Source organism: Eutrigla gurnardus (genome assembly GCF_963514095.1).
Source record: "Eutrigla gurnardus genome assembly, chromosome: 1".
Lineage (NCBI taxonomy): Eukaryota > Metazoa > Chordata > Actinopteri > Perciformes > Triglidae > Eutrigla > Eutrigla gurnardus.
The window spans coordinates 33741141-33761949 of record NC_139915.1 but is presented as its reverse complement, the minus strand read 5'-3'; the positions used below and the strand labels follow the sequence as shown (position 1 = coordinate 33761949).

The following is a 20809-nucleotide window of genomic DNA, read 5'->3' as shown; positions in this document are numbered from 1 at the left end:
TGCTTTAGGGGGCGGAGCTACCTGCTGATTGACAGGTCGCTACCACGCTACCAATGCTAGTTAGCTACTAAGATGACTTTAACACTTAGCTGTAAAGTTGACCTTGAATTATAGAAGCTAACTTTGTTAGCGGCTTCACACCAGAATGGTGGATCCAGATCCAGTAAGGGTGCTGCGCTGGCCGCTTGTGTTCATGGGATCCACCTGTTGCTCCTCCAGAGTCCAAATATGGTCACCTCCTTCACTGGTTGCAAAAAATCCAAGATGGCGACAGCCAAAATGCCGAACTCGAGGCTTCAAAACCGCAGTCCACAAACAAAGCTCTCTGATGTATCCACTATAACACAAGCTGCATACTGTTGTGTAATATAGTTAACCTTAAACTGACATTTGGGCAAAATGCTTGCTGCACGTTTTCCCGTTGGATGATTCTCGTCTTCTTGTCTTCAGCTTGTCGGTTGGGTTATCCTGTCCTGTTAGTTCTGGTTCTTTATCCTGTCGGAGGTTCATCCCACCACACAGCAGCTTTTAGGCTTTTCTTCTGTTGGAAGAGGCACCCTCACACAATACCAAGTCAATGCAGAGCGATGAATTGTTTTCCCCTTTTGCTGTGGGCGGGACCGATACTGACAGGCTTGTTTCTACATAAAAAAATCAATGAATACCTAGAACCCACCTGGAACTTAAATGAGCAGTCGGCTGTTTGTATGAAGCTCTGCCAGTTCAGTGCAGAACCGTGTATTACTGCTGTGTGACGCCTCCCAGGCGTTCAGCTAGTCGTCGATCCAGTCAGAGCAGTTAGTCAGGGGAAACCGAGGTCAGAGCAGCCGACCCCAGCCAACTCACCCCGAGTTACACCTTACAAGGTCGCCTCTGCCTTTCCTTAATATGATGTTTCATGTTGTCGTCTAGCTAGACAGGAAAGCAACAGCCATTTGTCTGTTTCACCGTTGACACCTATCCAGGTGTTGCTGCCAGATAAGACTGGTATTACTAACTCTGAATCACAATGTCCACTATCCAGCGATGGCAAAAAACAACAGTCAGCTGAAGTCTGTGTTACTTTACTGGAAGGACAATGACATGTCCATAAGCTGCTGGTTGCACAAAGTAAAAGTACCTGCTTGCTCTCAGAGTGTGTCAAAGGGAACACACCATGAACATGTGAATACAACAGTCTGGAGGGTCACCGGTTCAGGTCCCCGTGTCCCCCCGTGCCCCGAGACCCAGAGAGGTCCCCCAAGTCTTTGGGCACTATAGTAGGACTCTAGTAGGACCACATACTGAGCCGATCATCAACCCTGCACATGTTGTTGTTTTCTGGAGGCTTTTTAAACATTTCCAGGGTACAAAAGGCACTTCCGCCACAACTCTGGGGTTTAGTGACTTTTTCAGAATGACATCCAAAGATGTGTATCATTATTCTGTTTTACACATGATTCATGTCTTTTTGATTCAAATATGTATTTGATTTGTATTTCCTACGTCTGCACAACAGAGACAAACGCGATATGTTTGTTGTCTGCGTCAGTGATAACGTAAGAATTTAAGGTAATTCTAATTATTAGTTTCTTCTTCTTCTCCCCCCCCCCCAGATGTTCCTGCTTGGCTGAAGAGTCTCCGCCTCCATAAGTACGCGGCGCTCTTCTCCACGATGACCTACGACGAGATGATGTCACTGACCGAAGAACAGCTAGAGGCACAGGTTTACATATACAAACACACACACGAGGGAGTTAGATCCAAGTCAACACACATCGTGTACTTGTAGAGTGTAGTTCTGGTACATGAGGGGCAGAAACACGTCATCGTTCAGTACTACTAAATAAAAACACCTTGATAGCATATTGACCAGCAGGAGTAAATGGTTACAGCGTTCGTCCTGCACTCGGACTTAAAGACGTTGAGGAGTTTATTCTGAAACGGAGGATGCGGCTAAAATTACCACGGCTCACCAGGAAGCTGTGTACTTCCTCCAGGTGCTCTTCCTTCTGTCTGACCCTCGCATAAAGCACAGCTTCACTCAAGTCAAGCTGGCCTCCGTTAAAGGTGTGTGACCATTGATTCGATGTGCGGCTATGAAATACATAGAAATACATGGGGATGGTCAGTTTCAGTTCAGACGTTGGTCTCTCAACGTTGATGAGTTGATCCTCTGCGAGAACCAACAGGCTGGATTTGAAGGAACCTTTCCACCCCGTTTGTACCCGACACATCTCTCTATCTCAAAGAGTAGCTATCAGTCTTTTAGATCAGTTTTTATGGATAAGTATCAGCCGATACCAATAGCTGAGTCTATTTAAAGCCTTTTATTTATCGTGAAGCGTGATTTATATTATCTAACTGTTCACAAAAGCATTGTATATTAGGTGTGCTGAATGCAATGATTGGAAGGCATTCCTATTGCCTCTCTGGCTCTCAACGTGGCGACGGCTGAGCCGGCAGCTTGCAGCTCACAGTGCTAACGGTGCTAGGAGCGCTAACAGTACATAAGTACATAAAAAAGTGTAGACAGAACAACGTTTACCTGAGGGGAAAGCGATAATCAGCACAACAGGAAGCAGGAATAGTGGTTCTTTCAGTCACGCTGGATGGAACATTGTTTGGTGTCCACACGGAGGGAAGCAAGCAGACGTTTGACCCACAACTCTTTCTTCCCACAGAAGGTCACTAAAGGAGCAAGACACAAGATCGTCATCAGCATTCTGAAGCTCAAAGAGAGGCAGAACCTACTTCGCAGCTTGGAAAAGGTCAGTGACCCCATCCTCTCCTCCTCCTCTTCATCTTCACTCACAACACTTCTAGTCCTGCCTTGAAGTATTTGAATGTGGAGGTTTTCTGAGGTTGTAAACCACCTCTCTTTTCCCCCCTGAGTGTGAGTGAGGAGGGTGGCCGTTCTCAGTCGGTGTTATGTATCTGAGATGGCAGCTAAGGGAACACCTAATCCAGGAAGGAGAGTTTTGGGCTCCGAATTTAAACGTATCCGCCCCCCTCGCGTCTCCATTCAGCCTTCAAAGAAAGACAATGGCGCTCAAGGGCACACCGCAGGAGGGACTTCTTGGGCCAGCTAAATTCAGGCTTAACCTTTTCACCAACGCTTCATTTAAAAATGTGTTACCGCTGCATTTGTAAGGCTGGCGAAACAAGACACCTGCTGCTTGGTATTTTGGGTTTACATAGACTCACGTAGGGCTGCTGTGTGGAGGGAGGCTGAGATTACGGACACGAGTCCTGCAGGAAAACCGCATGCATGTATTTTTGGTTTTACTTTATTCTTTGCTGTATCACATGGCGGCGTTGGTGTGGATCCAGTTAGGCTGATGGCGTGTGTTGACATACACACAGCATGCTAAAACGCCACATCAGATCTGTTTCTCGCATAGTTGTCAAAATGTAACCGTCTTCATTGGCTCCTCCCTCCTCACATTTACCACCAGGATGTGTTGGAAGGCAGCAATCTGCGCGCCCCGCTGCAGGAGCTCCACCAGATGATCATGACGCCTATCAAGGCGTTCATCGGCGGCGAGGAGGCCTCCCTGCAGCGCCCCCTGCTGAGCACCGAGGGCAAGAGCGCGGCGCCGGGGTCCCACCTGACCGGGGTCGGCGGAGGGGAGGCGGAGTCGGGCGCGAGCGTCATCGCCGAAGGAGATCTACCCGGCCAGTTTACTCGTGTCATGGGCAAAGGTGAGCGGCGTGCGGCGGCGTTCCGCCGACATCGTCTTCACTTCACTTAGTTTGGTGTTAACGGCGTCTTTCCCATCCTCGACAGTTTGTACCCAGCTCCTGGTGTCGAGGTCAGACGAGGACAACATCAGCTCCTACCTACAGCTCATCGACAAGTGCCTCATCCACGAGGTACAGCTGCCTCCGCAGTACAAACACATACAGCACACGTGTGTAGAGGAACCAGCAATACAGGGCGTTTATCAGCCTTTTATCTACATTACCTTCTCATTTCATTCACTTCTTCACATTCAAATCGTATATATTCAACTTTCATGAATTAGAAACATATAAAGTACTTTGAGGGCAAATTCTGTAAATTATTAATAATCCCCACACACATCTAGTCTGATTTTATCAGTATATTTAATCACTAAAGCGTCTCAATATCTGCACATAATATTTGGTGAACACATATCAGGTCTGTCCCAAATACATCCAGTAAATAAGTATAAACATGCATGTGAACTACTGCTATATGCAAATATATATTTCAATTCATGCTAATTATTAGAGAGCCGCGGGAAGGGGGGATATTCTTTTTACCCACAATGCCCCTAATGCACCATGGTATTATTAACATCTCAGCAGAAACGTCCATAAATGTTGAGAGAATTCATCAGCGTCATGAGTTGAGTGACCATTAATAACAGATCTGCTAGTTTACAGGGGGATGCTCTCAAATATGCCGTGTCATGATTTAGGTTTAAGTGTTTATGGTCATTCGTTGAGACACAATGTACCTGAAAATCCCCCCCCCCCCCGCCTCTCTCTCTCTCTGTCAGTCCTTCACTGAGACGCAGAAGAAGAGGCTGTTGTCATGGAAACAACAGGTCCAGAGGCTGTTCCGGTCCATTCCAAGGAAAACCCTCCTCGACATAGCAGGGTACCGACCGCAGAGGAGGTAAAGGCACACCGCGGCTTTCTTTCTCTTCCAGTGGTCGTGATGGAAACGCTTCATCTTCAAAGTTTATGAGCAGAATATGATGTAATATTCATGAACTATTCATGAATCTTTAAAAGCCTTATTTTAAATACACACAGGAACAGGTACGGCGCTACATATAGCAACACTTTTCATTACGTTCACTCATTTCTCTTATTTCCTACGTTGACATGCATACAATTATTATACAGTTCATGAAAATAGTTAGAATGTTTTAGACACATAATGTTTTAGACACATAGTGTTTCCTTTGTATTCATTAGCAGAGGTGTGGTTAAGAGTTAAGATAATATTCACATTGGCATGGTGGTTTCAGATCCAGAATCAGATGTATTGGCCAAGTATGCATGTCCCACAATTTACTTAGAAATAAATACATATATAGTAGTAATAATGCAACATAGAAATAACAGCTAAGGACAAGGAAAGGTAAAGAATAGGCAGTTATGTGTGTGTGTGTGTGTGTGTGTACATAAGTAGTGAAAAGAGATAGGTGTAAATATAAATATGATGTAAATAAATGAAAAGCAACCACAAAAAGGTCTGTTGAGTGTTCTTCTTAAAAGAATCTAAAAATCACCATCACTATCATCAATAACAGCAGTTGCACTGAGGATTGTGTAGAGGACTCTGTCGGTCTCATTATTTGTGAACCTTTGTGATTTTGTTAACGCGTGTTTCCAGCCGTGTCTCACCTCCTTTTCTTTGTTTTTTGCTGCAGCCGCTTCGGCCAGTCCAACTCCCTCCCCACGGCTGGCTGTGTCGGGGGCAGCGTGTCGGCCAGGAGGAGCCTTCGCCAGTTCCAGATGCCCTCCAGGAGCTTGCCGGGTGCCAGGCTGGGCCTGCTGGGCAGCGGGGGGCTGCTGGGTCCCACACCTCGCAGCTCCAGCAGCACTCCCACCGGCCCCAAGCAGGGGAGGCAGGTGAGTGGACCAGCAAGCAGGTTTACCCCACCACGGTGTTTACCCAGCATATTTTTATCCATCTTTTATCCATTTAATCTCCGTTGACCGTTAAGAACAAGGTTGGCAGTTTCATTCCCAACTATCCGCATGGCAAAGTGTCCTTGAGCAAAACTTCCCAGCAGCCCACTGCTCCTAAAAATGCTCAGAATGGATTAAATGAAGACGTCAAACGTCATGTTCGTGTGTGAATGTGACGATTTAAGTAAAGTTTGATTCATTGTTTAGATCAGAAAAAGTTAGAAATTGGTTAAAGGAGTCATCACCTGGTTTTATACGTATCCAGCCCCCCTTGGATCGCTTTGGATCAATTCGTAAAACTTATTAGAAAAAAAAAAAAAAAATTTAATCAAACATTGAGCTTGTTCTGACCCTTTTTCGTACCGCGATTTTATCACGCGAGATTACGCGCGAGGTTTTGACTGGTCCGGATGTGCATTGTATAATATGTAATGAGGCGCGCGTTGATTCGCCGCAGGAAGGACAGAGCCGGGGGGGCTTGCTTGACATCTTGCTGTTCTCTAATGGCGGCGCTTCGGCGATTTCAGGTAGCGGACGGGGCGGGGTTGGGTGGTGAAAGAGGGGTGGGCTTATGCAAGTAGCCTCCACGGTGACGTCACCGAAGGCGCAGAATCAAAATCTCGTGCTTTAGGAATGCACACCCTTGTGTGCTATTCCTGTTCGGAAAAAGAGCAGAAGCGAAAAAACGGCGCCACTTTCAAACTCCAGCCTTTCAGGCAAGTTTCAACTGAGGTCAAACACAGATATGCATGTTTTAACAAGAGAAATTGCGATTTCCAGGTGATGACTCCTTTAAGAAAAAAAAGTTGAGTTGAAATTAATTTGTTTTTGTTCATCAATGTTTTTTCAAACTGATGTTTTTGTCGTGAACAAAATCAGATCACAAATAAATCATCGATCGATCATATTATGCCAAACCGACATTAAATTACTACATAATTTACAACAAAGTTCCAAAGTCCGAACCGAGACGGCAAACTTTATTGCTCCTTTCAACCTTTGACAGAGGCAGAGCGTCCTGTCCTTACCTTTCACAATAAAAGCCCTTGACATATACATGATTAAATTCACTAAATCTCACTAAAAGGAAAGTCAATAAAACACCTTCCAGTAGTTTAGACTGTCGGTTTACCTGCTATGGATCAATAGTGGTGGTTGGTTATATTCAATTTATATTTCACATTATTGTGTTTTAACCAGAAAGTGTGTTTAACAAGTGAACTAATGAATTGATTGAAGATGTTTAAATATGTGTGGTTTGGGTCACTTCTGGACTTGAGCTTAACATAGTTTACATTTTCCTTCCTGGTCTGGTGTCAGTGAGGTGGATAGTTGAGATGACTTCCTAAAAGGCCTGTCGTAGAGTCACAGAGAAGAGAGAAAAGTGAGAGTAAAGCGATGGTTTGGTCGTAGCGACTGGAATGCTGAAGGGCAGCGGCGTTCGTGACTGCACAGAGGAACATTTTGAAATGCTTAATAATACATTCCAGGATGTTTACAATAACCTGGGCAGCAGAATTCCTTCTTCAGCACGTATTCTGCCCCAAATAGACTTTTCTTTTGGTATTTTTTGTTCCATGACAAAGAAGCGAGCGGCGGCGGCGGCGGGGTTTGGCGAATGAAGTGAGGTGGATGGAACTCGTAGGCAGGTCACCCCACATACCAGAGGCCATGCGTCAGTGCCCAACACTGAAACAGGAGGAGCTGTTTTAAAGCCCGTCCTGGCACACTTTGGTCTGGGCTGACCCAGTTCATCGGGAACCTCTCTCTGTCTCTCTCTCTCTCTCTCTCTGGCTCATCCCTTACAATGAGAGGAAATACCTCAGTTCCTCCTCCTCACGCTGGCCCTTCTTGTGTGGGACGTTAGTGTGGAGAGGGAGGGAAATATGTGAGTCATAGTTTGGGAGAGGTAGCTGTGTGTTGGAGGAGGAGGGGCGGACGAGAGAGGGAGACTTTATATGAGTGTGTGTGTGGGGGAGAGAGAGAGAGAGAGGGGCAGTCAGAGGCAGTGAGAACAGTGCACAGGCATTTCCTGTTTTTCTCTGGACCGTGGCACTGCAGGGCCACGAGGGGGGGGCAGGGGGCGGGGCATGTGGTGCTGGAGGGGGTATAATAGGGGGCAGGTCACAGTGAGGAGTTCATGTGGTGGTCTCAGACCGCCAGTAGACCTGTTGATGAAGCTGTGACCTCATTCATGCGTCATAACGCACCTCTGAGAAGAAGTAAGAGATATTCCGGCCGTGGTCGGCATTCAACGAGGAAAGGAACGTCTGGAGAAAATGAATAGTGGCTTTAATTAGTGTGAATGTCATTGAAATAATTATAAAAGTTGTGGAATATTTGTGACGCTGCAGACCGCCGTGTGATCGTGTGAACATCTTAAAAATAGAAGTTTATCCTGACAAATGTGATCCAAGCATCCTTTCGGTGCTGAATTTGAGGACAGAAGCAGAAATGGTAAATCTCACCTGTCTGTCTCTGACCTAGAGCCTGAAGAAATCATCCGTCTTAGGATCCAAGCTCCTTTTCTCATCAGAAATATTGTATAATCATGTCGTAGATTAATGAAATGTTATTTGATATAACACGATTATTCAATACAGTTATAAAACAAAACATTGCTTCCTTTTGTAAAATAATGTTCTCTAAATTTAGCTGATGCTGAACTCCTCCAGTGTTCGGCTGACTAACAGGCCCCTCCCCCAGGTTTCCCCTCCACCCATTGGCTGCAGCTCCTCCACGGCTCACACATCTGAATTATTATGGAGTTGCGTCCACGTTGCCGGTCCTACAGAGGTGTCACTTCTAAAGTTGTCGTGGTGCATTTTCTCCTCAGGGTCTCTGGTTCGCCAACCCCGGAGGAAGCAACAGCATGCCGAGCCGGACCCACAGCTCCGTGCAGAGGACCCGGTCCCTGCCGGTCCACACCACGCCACAAACCATGGTCATGTTCCAGCAAGCCGGTAAGAAACCAGTACTTTAATCCTGAGTCTGAAATCTAATATATACACACTATTCTTCTTTTTGAGACGGTATCCCACGTGAATGTCCTGCTGTTGGACCCCCATCATGTTCTCTTCTTTCTAAAATCCAGACCTCAGGCCTCTGGCATGTTAAGGCTGGGTGCTGTTACAAGTTTATCATTAAAGTATGACCTTTTATTGCTAAACATCACAGTCCTGATCTCCCAGCCGCACTGAGGCCACGCTGCTCCGGTTGTTTTATTTTGACATCGAGCGCCACACGGAGCTGAGAACACTGAGTTTTAGTGCTTTTCATCGTCTCCTTGTTATCGAGGTGAAAAACCTGTTTCATCACAACACACTGGGGATAATTGGCCAATCATGGGCTCTTATGAATTGACAATATTGGTCTTTAAGCAGGATTAGATGACACAATAACACAATAAATATGGAAAAAAGGATGACATAGTTTAGGTCTATTAGCATCCCCCGGTTCCCTCGGCAAAAAGCAACAGGATTTTACATTTGGATCAGCTTTGAAGAGGCTATACACCAAAACATGGCTGACTTGTTGGTGTGAGAGCGTTTAGCAGTCTCACTTAGACGCTTGTTAGCAACCACCTTTTTAACGTAAAAGGCTCAAACTCCACGAGAGCGTCGTTATTTCAGATTAAAAGACTCGTTTTCAGGTTTTAGGACTCCTTCCCTTCCTCCTCTTAGGATTTTAAATTTCACAGGCCTGCCCACACACACACACACACACACACACACACACACACACACCCCGGTCTGGTCCACTCACAGTGTCCACACAGGCTCAGGTCATGGTAACCGTCGGCTACAGCCAGAGTGACCTTTAGTAGCCTCTGCTGACTGGACTTTGTCCCACAGGAACAATGGACCGTAATAGGACAAGCCAGGACTTCCTCACACACACACACACACACACACACACACACACACACGGCAGAAATGTCCTCTTTTTAGACTAAAGAGTAAAAACAGACTGTAGAAGAGAAGGAGGGCAGTTGGAGGGAGAGTGTATGTGAGAGGAGGAGATAGAGGCAGGCAGGGAGGGAGGAACGAGTCCGAGGAGTCCCACAATGAGGCTCTTTGTGCAGCGAGGACACAGGCCCACTCCTTCACTCCTTCCCTTCCTCCTCTCCTTGACTCACTCTTTCTTTACTTCCCCTCCCTCTTCCTCTCTCCTCCGTCTTGGACAACTCTGCAGAGTCATGCAGTCACAGCAGCCCCCCCCCACCCCCTCAATGGCGTCTATAGCTGGGTCTCGGCCAGAGTAACGACGCTCCCCGACTCTGAGAGTGTGTGTGTGTGTGTGTGTGTGTGTGTGTGTGTGTGTGTGTGTGTGTGTGTGTGTGTGTGTGTGTGTGTGTGTGTGTGTGTGTGTGTGTGTGTGTGTGTGTGTGTGTGTGTGTGTGTGTGTGTGTGTGGGTAAAGAGACTTATCCAGGGAGACACAGCGCTGAAAATGAGGGGCTGAAGGAACAAGTGTGTGTCCAGTTTACTTCAGTGTGTTTGTGTCACTGCAAGTCTGTGTGTACAAGGGGGGTGGGGGGTCGGAGGGATTTGGATCCTATAAATAGTCCAGTGTGGACTGCTGGGCCTAACTCAGCTTTTCTCTCTGGCCATAAGGGATTTTCACTGCCCGGCCTGTGTTGAAGACTCAGCGCAGAACTAAATGGCTGGAAGGGGTTGCTAGGCTGTACTGTGGCCCAAATACAACCCCCGCACCCCCCAAACCTCAACCCAACCCTCTACAGTCAGCCAGCAGCAGCTAGTGGGGGCTTTTAAAGGGACATTTCACCTGCACTGCTATATCTGAGCCCAGATTGTTCTGGTGTGAGTGTTGGAGATTAGGGATGTCGGGATTACGGGTTACCAGAAATCCTGAATCCATGAATGCAGACGCTGCTCTTTCTATGATGCCATGTGTTGTAGTGACCAGCAGGCACCATCAGAGGGCGTCTCTATCGTGTAAACAGGAAGCTGAGCTCAGAAAGATGGAGACTCAGTGTTGCCTTAAAAAGCTGATAGTTTATAGTAGGGACATAACAGAGGCACTGACTCAGTAAACTTCGCAACATCCATGCAGTTTAATCGTTTGTGTTTAAATGTCTTGGAATATTAATATATCAGTTATATCTTTGAGTGAAGCAGTGAAAGTTTATGGTCGGCTGGCTTTAAAGGATGGCTAAACGTTAGCTAATGAATTTGCATCACTAGTTTAGGCCGCCAAGGGTCCCACTAGAATCTCCTGGGTCCTAGTGCCCTACTCCTACACTAATATATTGTATAATATGTCCCCAAAAGGAAGACAATTTCCCACAATGTGACTTATATGTACGTGTCCCTCCAGCACAGACCAGATCCACTCCTTCTATTCTAACCTTTCACAATAAAAGCCTCATACACTGTATGATCGTTTCACTGAAAAGAAACTCAATAAAATATGTTTTGTAACATGATTTGTTTCCTCGTTAACTTGCTGTTGTGACCGTCGTCGTCATCGGGCCGTTTTGTTCACATCATCTGTTTTAATGTGGTTCAATCACTGGTGCTGATGCTGCTCCACTTCTTCCCTTTGTGACGGTGCAGATCTGCAGTTACCGGTGACGGAGCCAGACATCAACAACCGCCTTGAGTCTCTGTGTCTGAGTATGACGGAGCACGCCTTGGGAGGTAACGCACGCTTTGTAATTGATCCTAATTGTTGAACCACACTGCCGATGCGGTGATGTGGGATGTGACTAAGTGGATCACGGAGTAATGCGGTTACTGTGAGCTCAGAATCGTCTCAGCTGTTGAGAGGGAATCCACTTTGGTTCGTCTCCGTTTGGTTTTAAAAAGTGTATCCCCACATTTTACCACCGTCAACGTAGATTAGTGGTTCCTACGTTATTAGTTCACTGGTTTTCTTACATCTACGGGGTTTTCACATGAGTTATAGTTCTTGGTCCAGCGGGTCCAAAAATGTTTCAGCTCAAAAGCCAACAAATTTAACCACTCAAATCTGGAGGCTTGAAGGCTGTTTGAACTTTAGATGATCATACATATTTGTGATTCATTTATCCAGATCATCAAAATTATTATTATATTAGATAAATATTTTTTAAATAATGGGATCATAAATCACAAAGTGGCCCTGCATAAATACATGTATTGTTTTATGATGTATTTATAAAAAAAAGCCTTTTTTAAGTCATATTCACGATTATCCAGGTTAACATCCTGTACGGTCCCAACCCCGGCCTCACGTTTAGTGTGGATTAGCTTCGGGGGAAATGACGTAGACACAGTGGACCAGTCAGCCGGCGGGTGACCCGGCGGGTGCACAATATTCCCATGTACAGTGAGCTTCAGTCTGGGTGAACGCCGGTGCCAACTCCCCCCGTCTCAGAGCTCCACCGAGGGGAAGACAGTAGGCCTCAGTGCTCCACGCTGGACAAGTGCTGCTTTGTGTGTGTGTGAGGGCATTTAACTGAAGAAACTCCTTCTTCATCACGGTTTTCTACTCTCTAGACCCCAAACATGCAGCTCCAGAAGCAGAGCTCAGTAACTGAATCCCAACCAGATCCAGGAAATGACACCGCGGTGTTTCGTGGGTTTCAGGAAAAAGGAAGTTGCTGGTGTTTTCGTCGGTATTCTGTTGCCAGGCTGCCCAACAACAGCTCACCGTGACATTAACGTGCCCTTTCGGTATCGCGGTGGAATGAAACAGCCTACCGGCGCCGAGCTCGATAACATTTTCCTCTCCGGCCACACCAGAGGCAACAGCTGTCAGACTGTTGTTTTCCTCTGAAAGGCTCTATCAGTATTTGAACAGATGTGTTGTTCTCTCACCATGACAGTGTGGTGCTCCGGCCCCTCACTGCTCACCGAGTCACAAAACACCTTCTTCATACGGAGCTTATAATCATGACGATGTAGTCCACAGAGTTACTGTACAGGAAAGCCAGGAACACGACGACCAGCTAGATATGAGAATGAATTCTAATACACGCAGACCCCAACCAGGGCTCCTCATCACAGCTGAAATCTCCACTATTGTTTGTACACCAGGAAACCAAACGCCGTCCTGTCTGAGTTCATGACATCACTGGATTCACTGGATCTAGCAGGACCCAGAGGAACCAGAATCAAGTATTGATCTGTGATTTAATATCAATAACCAGATGAAAAGGATGCTGAAATAACTCCATCATGATGGGATCAGTAAAAAGTGCTGAGTCATGCTTTGTTAGGTCTGTCTGCAAGACCACAAGATAACTACTGTTAAAACGCTGGTTTTCTGAATGGAGTCTGGTTGATGGTGCTAGGCTACGCTAACATTGTAGCTGCTCCATCAACACTCCAAATAAGGTCATCTAGACATAAATACAGCAGAGACCTTGTTGTTTGGACCACAGACAGTCTCTGGTTCCTCCACATGGTCTGGTCTCTGGACTAATGTGGTCTACTATCTAGACCTCTGGGGGACCACAGACGACTGTCTGAGTCTCTGGTTCTCCACATAGTCTGGTCTGGTCTCTGGACTCATGTGGGCTACTATCTAGACCTCTGGGGGACCACAGACAGTCTCTGGTTCTCCACATAGTCTGGTCTGGTCTCTGGACTCATGTGGTCTACCATCTAGTAGTGTTGTCACGGTACCAACATGTGTTTCGGTACTTTTCGATACTTTTTCAAATAAAAAGAGAATGCAAAAAATGTCATTACTGACTTTATTTTAATAGAAAATCTTACAAAGCTGCAGCTTGCTCCTCGTCCTCTCAGCTGTAGTTACAACGCGGTGACGTCACGTGGCGAGTTCGCCGCGCTGTTGCGGGCGCTGCCGGCGGCGCTGCAAGTACCGGTCCCGTCCAAATGCAATATAGTACCGTTTTAAATGCCTCAGTACCCCGGTACCAAATTAGTACCGGTATACCGTGCAACCCTACCATCTAGTCCTCTGGGTGTCTTTCAGTTTGCCGACTTGTTCTGAGGACGCTGATGGCGTCGAGCACTAACGGCGTCTCTTCTCTCTGCAGACGGCGCTGACCGCACGTCGACGATATGAAGCGAGGACCTGAGTGAGAGCGGCAGGACAGCGACCAGGGTTCACGAGGCTCTCTCACCATAAGTCACCTGGAGGCCGCCGGCCCTCCCGTCCCCCCCCACCCCCATCCCCGTCCCTGCAGCCGATGGCAGAGCTCAACCAACGGATCGGGGCGGAGCCAAGAAACCTGAGACACGGCCAACGCAAGCTATCACACTGGCGCCGTCCATCGGACAAAAAAAACCCTACTTCCTGCTCCCCCAGCATGCACCTGGGTGAGGAGAGAGAGGCTTTGGCCTCGGCCTGGACACCCCCCCTCCTCACTGGGAGGCCAGAAGCAGGACTGTAGTCCGGCAGCAGAAGGGAGACGCTGGCCTGTAGATCAGGGCCCAGTGACACTGAGGCCCTTTCCCCTCTCCGACCCCCCCTGCACGGCGACCTTTAACCCCCATAGCAGTACCTCAGACCCCCACGACGAGCCAGGAGGAGGTTCCCAGTGAGGACTGAGCGTCCGGCGAGGATGCTCCTAGAGCTCGGAGAAAGGCCCAGCACTGGGCGGCAAACAAACAAACATGTATTTGTATTGTATTTATTGTTTACATAATGATGCTACTTTCAAAGGGTACAGAAACATGTATGAATTTTCAGGTATGAATTGTGTTATATTCTGTAAAGCCTCGGCTGTCCACCAGCTTTATGTCCCACGAGTAGCCATCACGCTAGTTTACAACCAACGTGCTTATTCTTTATTTTAGAAGAGGAGGAGGAGCAGGAGGAGGAGGAGGAGGAGGAGGTAGAGCAGATGTGTGACGAGTGGTGAGAGGAGGAAGTGGAGAAAAGACACAGGAAGTAGCAGAAGAGAGACTGGAAGCTGAGGTGAAGCTGGAAAGGGAAGCGGATGTTTTAAAAGGAGAGCGACATCAGAGGCGGGACCTTTGATTGGCCGAGGGGACGGAGGAGGATGATGATGTCATGTCTGATCATGTGAGTGTAGGAGGACGTGAGTTTGGCACCGGTCCGTTACAGATCCACAGCATGTACTGTATGAACTCTTTTGAACTTCAGAGCCTTCGTAGGAACGTCGGGAAATGTTTTTTTGTTGTTTTTTTAACGGGAGATCAATATCGTCAGTGGGATCCGTCTGTTGTCCAGGTCTGGGTTCAGGTCTGGGTTCAGGTCTTCAAGACAGAAACGGGGACGGTGGTTTGTTTGGTTCAGCAACGTTGGAGAAATCTCACACTTGTCAATCCATGAAGGGTCGTTTCCCAGAGGTTGTCTCGTGAGTGCTTAGCTCCACCTGCTGGCCAAATGCGCTCATGGCGGACACACAGATGAGTTTGTGCTGCGAGTAACGTGGCTTACTTTTTTGTTTTGTTCTGGATCTCATGGTTTATTCTGTGTCTTAATATTTATCCTCAGTTTATTGTGTCTGGGGTTCAGACTCTATACGATTAGGTTAAATCCAAATAAGCTGGTTAGGAAACGCTTTCAACCGAGCATGTGAGAGTCCTGACCTTATTATTATTATTATTATTATTATTATTGTCTAGTTTCTTTTATTAGTTTGTTGCAATTCTATAATGACTTCCTTTTGTATACTGCACTTGATATAATAATGTGACACACTAAAATCCAAATGTTCGAGGGGGAAGCGTCGGTTTTGTTGAGACGAGACGAGAGCTTCGGTCTCGCCGGACGGACGAAAGTCGCAGCCGAGACGATGATAAACGGATAAATCAGCTGCCGACGCCGCTCGTTGTTCTCGCGTCACGCAGTTAAAGGACCACACCGGCGTCGTGCATGTTTCAGCCCCTTTAAATCCACATTACTACTTTAATCTTTTTATGGTTTCTCTCTCTAAACAAACCACTACATGTAAAGTACTAAAAACACTACAGGACACCTTTAAAAGCTGATAATTCAGTGTTAAAGGAGTAGTGCGTAGGGTTTACTCCTAGTCCTCCATGTTTCTACAGAAGCCCAGGAGGGACAAACCCAAACACTCATGACGTCACCGTGGTTACCCCTTGGCTGCAGTCTGCAACCTCACCACTAGATGTCACTTGACTTTTTACTCACTGCTCCATTTTAAAAGGGACTAAAACATGCAGACTTCCTGTTGACGGAGACGCGAGTAAGCCCCGCCCACGACAACATCATGTCGCCTTCTCACAGATAAATCGCTAAACGCCGATGTGTGGTGGGATAAAGAACCGGAACTACGTTGTTGTTTTTTTTATAACCGACAAACTGAGGACAAAACGACGGGAGAGCGTGACGAGCATTTTTGTCCGGATGTCAGTTTTTATTAAAAAGTATATTCCTGTAACCGAATGCAGCTTGTGTTACAGTCGGGGAAGCTATGCAGTATTAACGTTTTAAAAAGTGCCTTAGCTAACTACGGTGACCTGCTAACCATTAGCTAACTTTAGCTCGCTAACATGCTAACCCGTCATCGTGTTAGCTTCTCGTGCTGCACCCCTGGGAGACAAAGGGAGCTCAAATAAAACGTTAAAGTAACCCTCTGACGTGCTGGAATTTTTTTAGCTACGGGCGTTTTCGTTAGCGTTCGGCCTTCGGTCGAATATCGCGGCGCCGATTGTTTTCCCCGCTAGTGGGCGTGGTTTTCAGAGTATGACGCGTTGCGCTCTATCGTGTCGTCTGGAGGCCAAACGGGCCGTCGTGATTGGCCCGAATGGCGTTAACGTCATTTTTCGTGAGGGAAGATGAAGATTCCACCAAAGCGCGAATGTGACGAGCGTTAGCATCGTTGTTTTTTTGTTTTTCTGACGCAGCCTCGCGTCGTCAAGCGTCTCAGCGGCGCTGCCACATGAATCAGTACTTCAAAGTAGACACAATTATTTATTCTTCTTTTTTCATTGCAGAGGTGATACTTTTACTCATTTAGGTGTATTATTATTTAAAGTACCGTATGTATTAACATGTTATGGCTGGTGACCATACGTACATCTCAAATATTAACATAGGTATTGTTGACTTTGATGGATTTTTTCTTTTTCTCTTATTGTTGCTGTTGTTGAACTATAACCTTGTTTGTATCCATCAGTGTCGTGTTGAGGTTTTTTTGTTGTTTTCATGTGAAGCTCCGATGTCGCAGACGCGTCGATCCGTGTTCGTTTGCTAGATTCGCGTCGGTCGAGTTGACGGCAAACAGGAGTCGTGGAGTCGGACAGGTCGGGGAGTCGGGCGGGTCGGCTCTGATCCAGACTCTGACCTCGCAGTCTGACCTCGGATGGGTCTGAGCGGGGGACGAATACTAGGTTTAAAAGGTTTACGGCAACAAATCCCACGAAAAGACCGAGCCGGTCTGTCCTGTGTGAGACCACCGGTTCCTACTCAACATGTAAATATAAAAAATAAATAAATAACGGGTCAAAAAATATGCATATTTAAAAAAAAAAAAAAGTCTTAGTAATTTCCTAAAACAGCTGGTCACTGTAGTTCTAATCCAACCAACGGGAGGAAGAGGGGCATTTGTTGGGGACTCTTTTCAGCAGCGGATTAATCCACATTTGGTGCTCTAGTGAGTGTAAGTGGCAGCAGGACGGCATCATCGATGTGATGAAGCTGATAAGATATATATATATATATATATATATATATACTTGTTAGTAGATACTTCAGTGTTTTGGTCTTTTCGTGTGATTTGTTGACATTAAGGAACAAATAATCAAACCTGCAGTCGTTCATGTAATCAAAGGGATTACTGAAACTCATACTTTTGCAGTATTTTTTATTTACTTTGGTGGTTTGGAGGCCTCCGGTTCCGGAGAGACCGGCTCCGAGGTCCGGATCGCCTCCCCGTCTCTTCAAAACCAAATGCTTTATTTTACTTTCTACGTGCAGATCAGCCGTGTGGGAGTCCAGGAGCGCTTCTAACGCCGCAGTGTTCAGTCAGACATCGCCTCGATATTCCAAAAAACATGTAATGTACTTTAAGTTGGAGACATATATGCTGTTTTGTATCTTTTACGTTGATTTTTTTGTCATAGATTCTGCAGTTTAGTCGGTTCATGTCGATGTGGGATGCCAAGACTTTTTTTTTGTAAATTCAGCAGCATCCATTCTGTAACAAAGTGTTGCCGCTTGACTGTGCTCCTTTTTATTTCATTTAGTTTTATTTTATCAAAGAGCCGATGTCCTGTATTGACTGCAGGCTTACGTATATATTTGACAAAAGAATATTGTATGTTTAATAATAAAAAAACACAAAAAAGACAAAAAATTTGAAGAAAATGCAGAGAAAAAAGCAAAGGAGGAAATTGAGGAGAAAAAAAGTGTAATTTATATTTTAAAAACTGCATGCACGAGGCTGGGAAAGTCATATTTAGAATAACAAATGGCAGTGCCTTTTTTTTGTACTCGAGACATTCACCCCAAATGTAAATGGTTTTCTAGACTTTAAAAAGTGGAACGTTCCAGATGAAACGGCCGTCGGCTCGCCTTCACACTGCAGCGATTCATGCATGAATAAAAAACATTTTCTTCACTTTAAAAGCCTAAATCTGATCCACACGTGGGCGTTGATTTATTTGACTCCCGACACGCCGATGATTCAGTTCATCTTAACAAACGCTGCAACTAATAATCAGAATATAATAACATGCTGATTATTAACCGTCATGAATCCTATTGAAGGTCAGAAAAGATATTCAGTTTGCAAGAATATAAGAAAAAGTCTGGGATGATCAGTGAACCGATCAATACTCACTTCATTCAGTCACACTGGGGATGATCGATAAGTCATTTATTGATATCGTTGTCTGTCTTTTTAACTTAAGAGTTGAGATGTAATTGCAGTCAGATTATTTGCTCTATAATCTCAATAAATCCAAATATAAACTTTATTAAGTACGATGAGGAAAATCAACCTTTTGTTCTGATTCGTCCAAAGTGGTGAAATCTGGAAATATTCTGGACTTTTATCAATCAAAGTTTAGGGAGATGAGGATTAAAAATCCTCCATCTGATTCATTTTTTTTCTTTACGCTGCATCTTTGATATTTAACTCAACACTACCTGATTGTGCTCGTTGTAGTTTCTTCTATTTTTTACTATATTTTAGTGTTTTCCCTCAAATATAATTAAACTTATTGGGTTTTTTTTAAGACACAGAGGAAACATTTGACTTTTCAGTTACAAGTAGAGACGCTCTGGACTCAAGTAGAAGTACACATTCCTGTATTCAAATAGAAGTACTGATTCTACTTCTTAACTCAAGTACGAGTGTAAAAGTACCCTGAAATGTACTCAAAGTATAAAGTATCCCTATGAAGGACATTTGTACTTGCTAACTGAATCTCACCTCATATTAATAGGAAAAACAAAAATCCCCTCAAATACATAGAAACCAAAGTAACAAGCCAGAAAAATAAATATCCAAGTGAAGTACAAGATACCCGAACATTCAAGTACAATAACAAAGTATTTCAACGTGGAGGCGCTGCAGTGTGAACTCGGTCCGGTGTTTCTGTAATCCATAGGTACTTCTTAAAGCTGATATGAAGTTATGAATTATTCTGGACTGTACAACAACAACAAAGTGTGACTGAGCGTGTGTGTGTGTGTGTGTGTCTGTGTCTGTGTCTGTGTGTGTGTGTTTAACATGTCTTGCTAGTGATGTCGTGGCGTCGTACCAGAATGCTGTGACTTGGCATGCCCCCCCGCTCTCCATAAAGAAAGGTTGTAACTCCTCCAGCGTGTCGTCTGTGATTCAGAGAGAAAACATGAAACGATGATGTTCAGATTACACCATTTACACGGAACCACGGGTTGAAATAGGATAAAAACAAATAAATACATACAAAAAACAGGTTAAGACTCCTCTGGTTGTATAGAAGTCTATGAGAAAATGGTCCTACTTCTCTCTGCTGGCCACCAGGGGGCGACTCCTCTCTGGTTGTATAGAAGTCTATGAGAAAATGGTCCTACTTCTCTCTGCTGGCCACCAGGGGGCGACTCCTCTCTGGTTGTATAGAAGTCTATGAGAAAATGGTCCTACTTCTCTCTGCTGGCCACCAGGGGGCGACTCCTCTCTGGTTGTATAGAAGTCTATCAGAAAATGGTCCTACTTCTCTCTGCTGGCCACCAGGGGGCGACTCCTCTCTGGTTGTATAGAAGTCTATGAGAAAATGGTCCTACTTCTCTCTGCTGGCCACCAGGGGGCGACTCCTCTCTGGTTGTATAGAAGTCTATGAGAAAATGGTCCTACTTCTCTCTGCTGGCCACCAGGGGGCGACTCCTCTCTGGTTGTATAGAAGTCTATGAGAAAATGGTCCTACTTCTCTCTGCTGGCCACCATGGGGCGACTCCTCTCTGGTTGTATAGAAGTCTATGAGAAAATGGTCCTACTTCTCTCTGCTGGCCACCAGGGGGCGACTCCTCTCTGGTTGTATAGAAGTCTATGAGAAAATGGTCCTACTTCTCTCTGCTGGCCACCAGGGGGCGACTCCTCTCTGGTTGTATAGAAGTCTATGAGAAAATGGTCCTACTTCTCTCTTGATGTATTATCTCAGTAAACATTGTAAACATGAGTTTATGGTCTCAATCTCTAGTTTCAAGTCTTCTTCAATCCAGCATGATGTTCATTTAGTACATTATGGTCCATTTAGAGTCCACCAGACCAGAAAGCAGGGGATGCTTTAGGGGGCGGGGCTAACCTGCTGATTGACAGGTCGCTACTATGCTACCAATGCTAGTTAGCTACTAAGATGACTTTAATACTTTACCTTGAACTTTACCTAACTTTGTTAGCAGCTTCACACCAGAATCCACATGGATCCAGATCCAGTAAGGTTACCATTGTAGTTTTCATGAGATCCTCCCGTCACTCCTCCACAGACCAAATATGGTCACTTCCTTCACTGGTTGCCAAAAAAAAATCCATGATGGCAACGTCCAAAATATCGAACTCAAGGCTTCAAAACTGTAGTCCAGAAACGACGGATGACGTCACCATGAGGACGTCCTCTTCTTACATAAATCCGCTGTAACCGCCTTGGAGCTGAACGTAACCATTTTAATGTAAAGCGAATGTATTGATGGTCTCGCAGCTCCACCTTGTGGCGAACGCGTGGTATCACATCACAGACGACTCGCATAAAAAAACATTTAAATAT

At 45.6% G+C, this 20809-nt stretch overlaps 1 protein-coding gene across 6 annotated transcripts in view; it reads left to right on the top strand.

Moving 5' to 3' along the window:
* samd4a (sterile alpha motif domain containing 4A) overlaps positions 1 to 19503 on the top strand; it is a 49233-nt gene extending 29730 nt beyond the window's left edge. For 2 of the 6 annotated variants that reach the window (XM_084009384.1, XM_084009387.1), the window contains 9 exons: positions 1596 to 1699; positions 2664 to 2750; positions 3438 to 3684; positions 3770 to 3855; positions 4509 to 4627; positions 5391 to 5592; positions 8489 to 8615; positions 11231 to 11314; positions 13663 to 19503. In XM_084009384.1, coding sequence (XP_083865510.1) covers positions 1596 to 1699; positions 2664 to 2750; positions 3438 to 3684; positions 3770 to 3855; positions 4509 to 4627; positions 5391 to 5592; positions 8489 to 8615; positions 11231 to 11314; positions 13663 to 13691 — 1085 coding nt within the window. In that variant the 3' untranslated portion in view covers positions 13692 to 19503. Of the gene's footprint in view, positions 1 to 1595; positions 1706 to 2663; positions 2751 to 3437; positions 3685 to 3769; positions 3856 to 4508; positions 4628 to 5390; positions 5593 to 8488; positions 8616 to 11230; positions 11315 to 13662 lie in introns of all 6 variants that reach the window. The other 4 variants (XM_084009383.1, XM_084009386.1, XM_084009382.1 and 1 more) reach the window with 2 other exon arrangements.
* The last annotated feature ends 1306 nt before the right edge of the window (positions 19504 to 20809 follow it).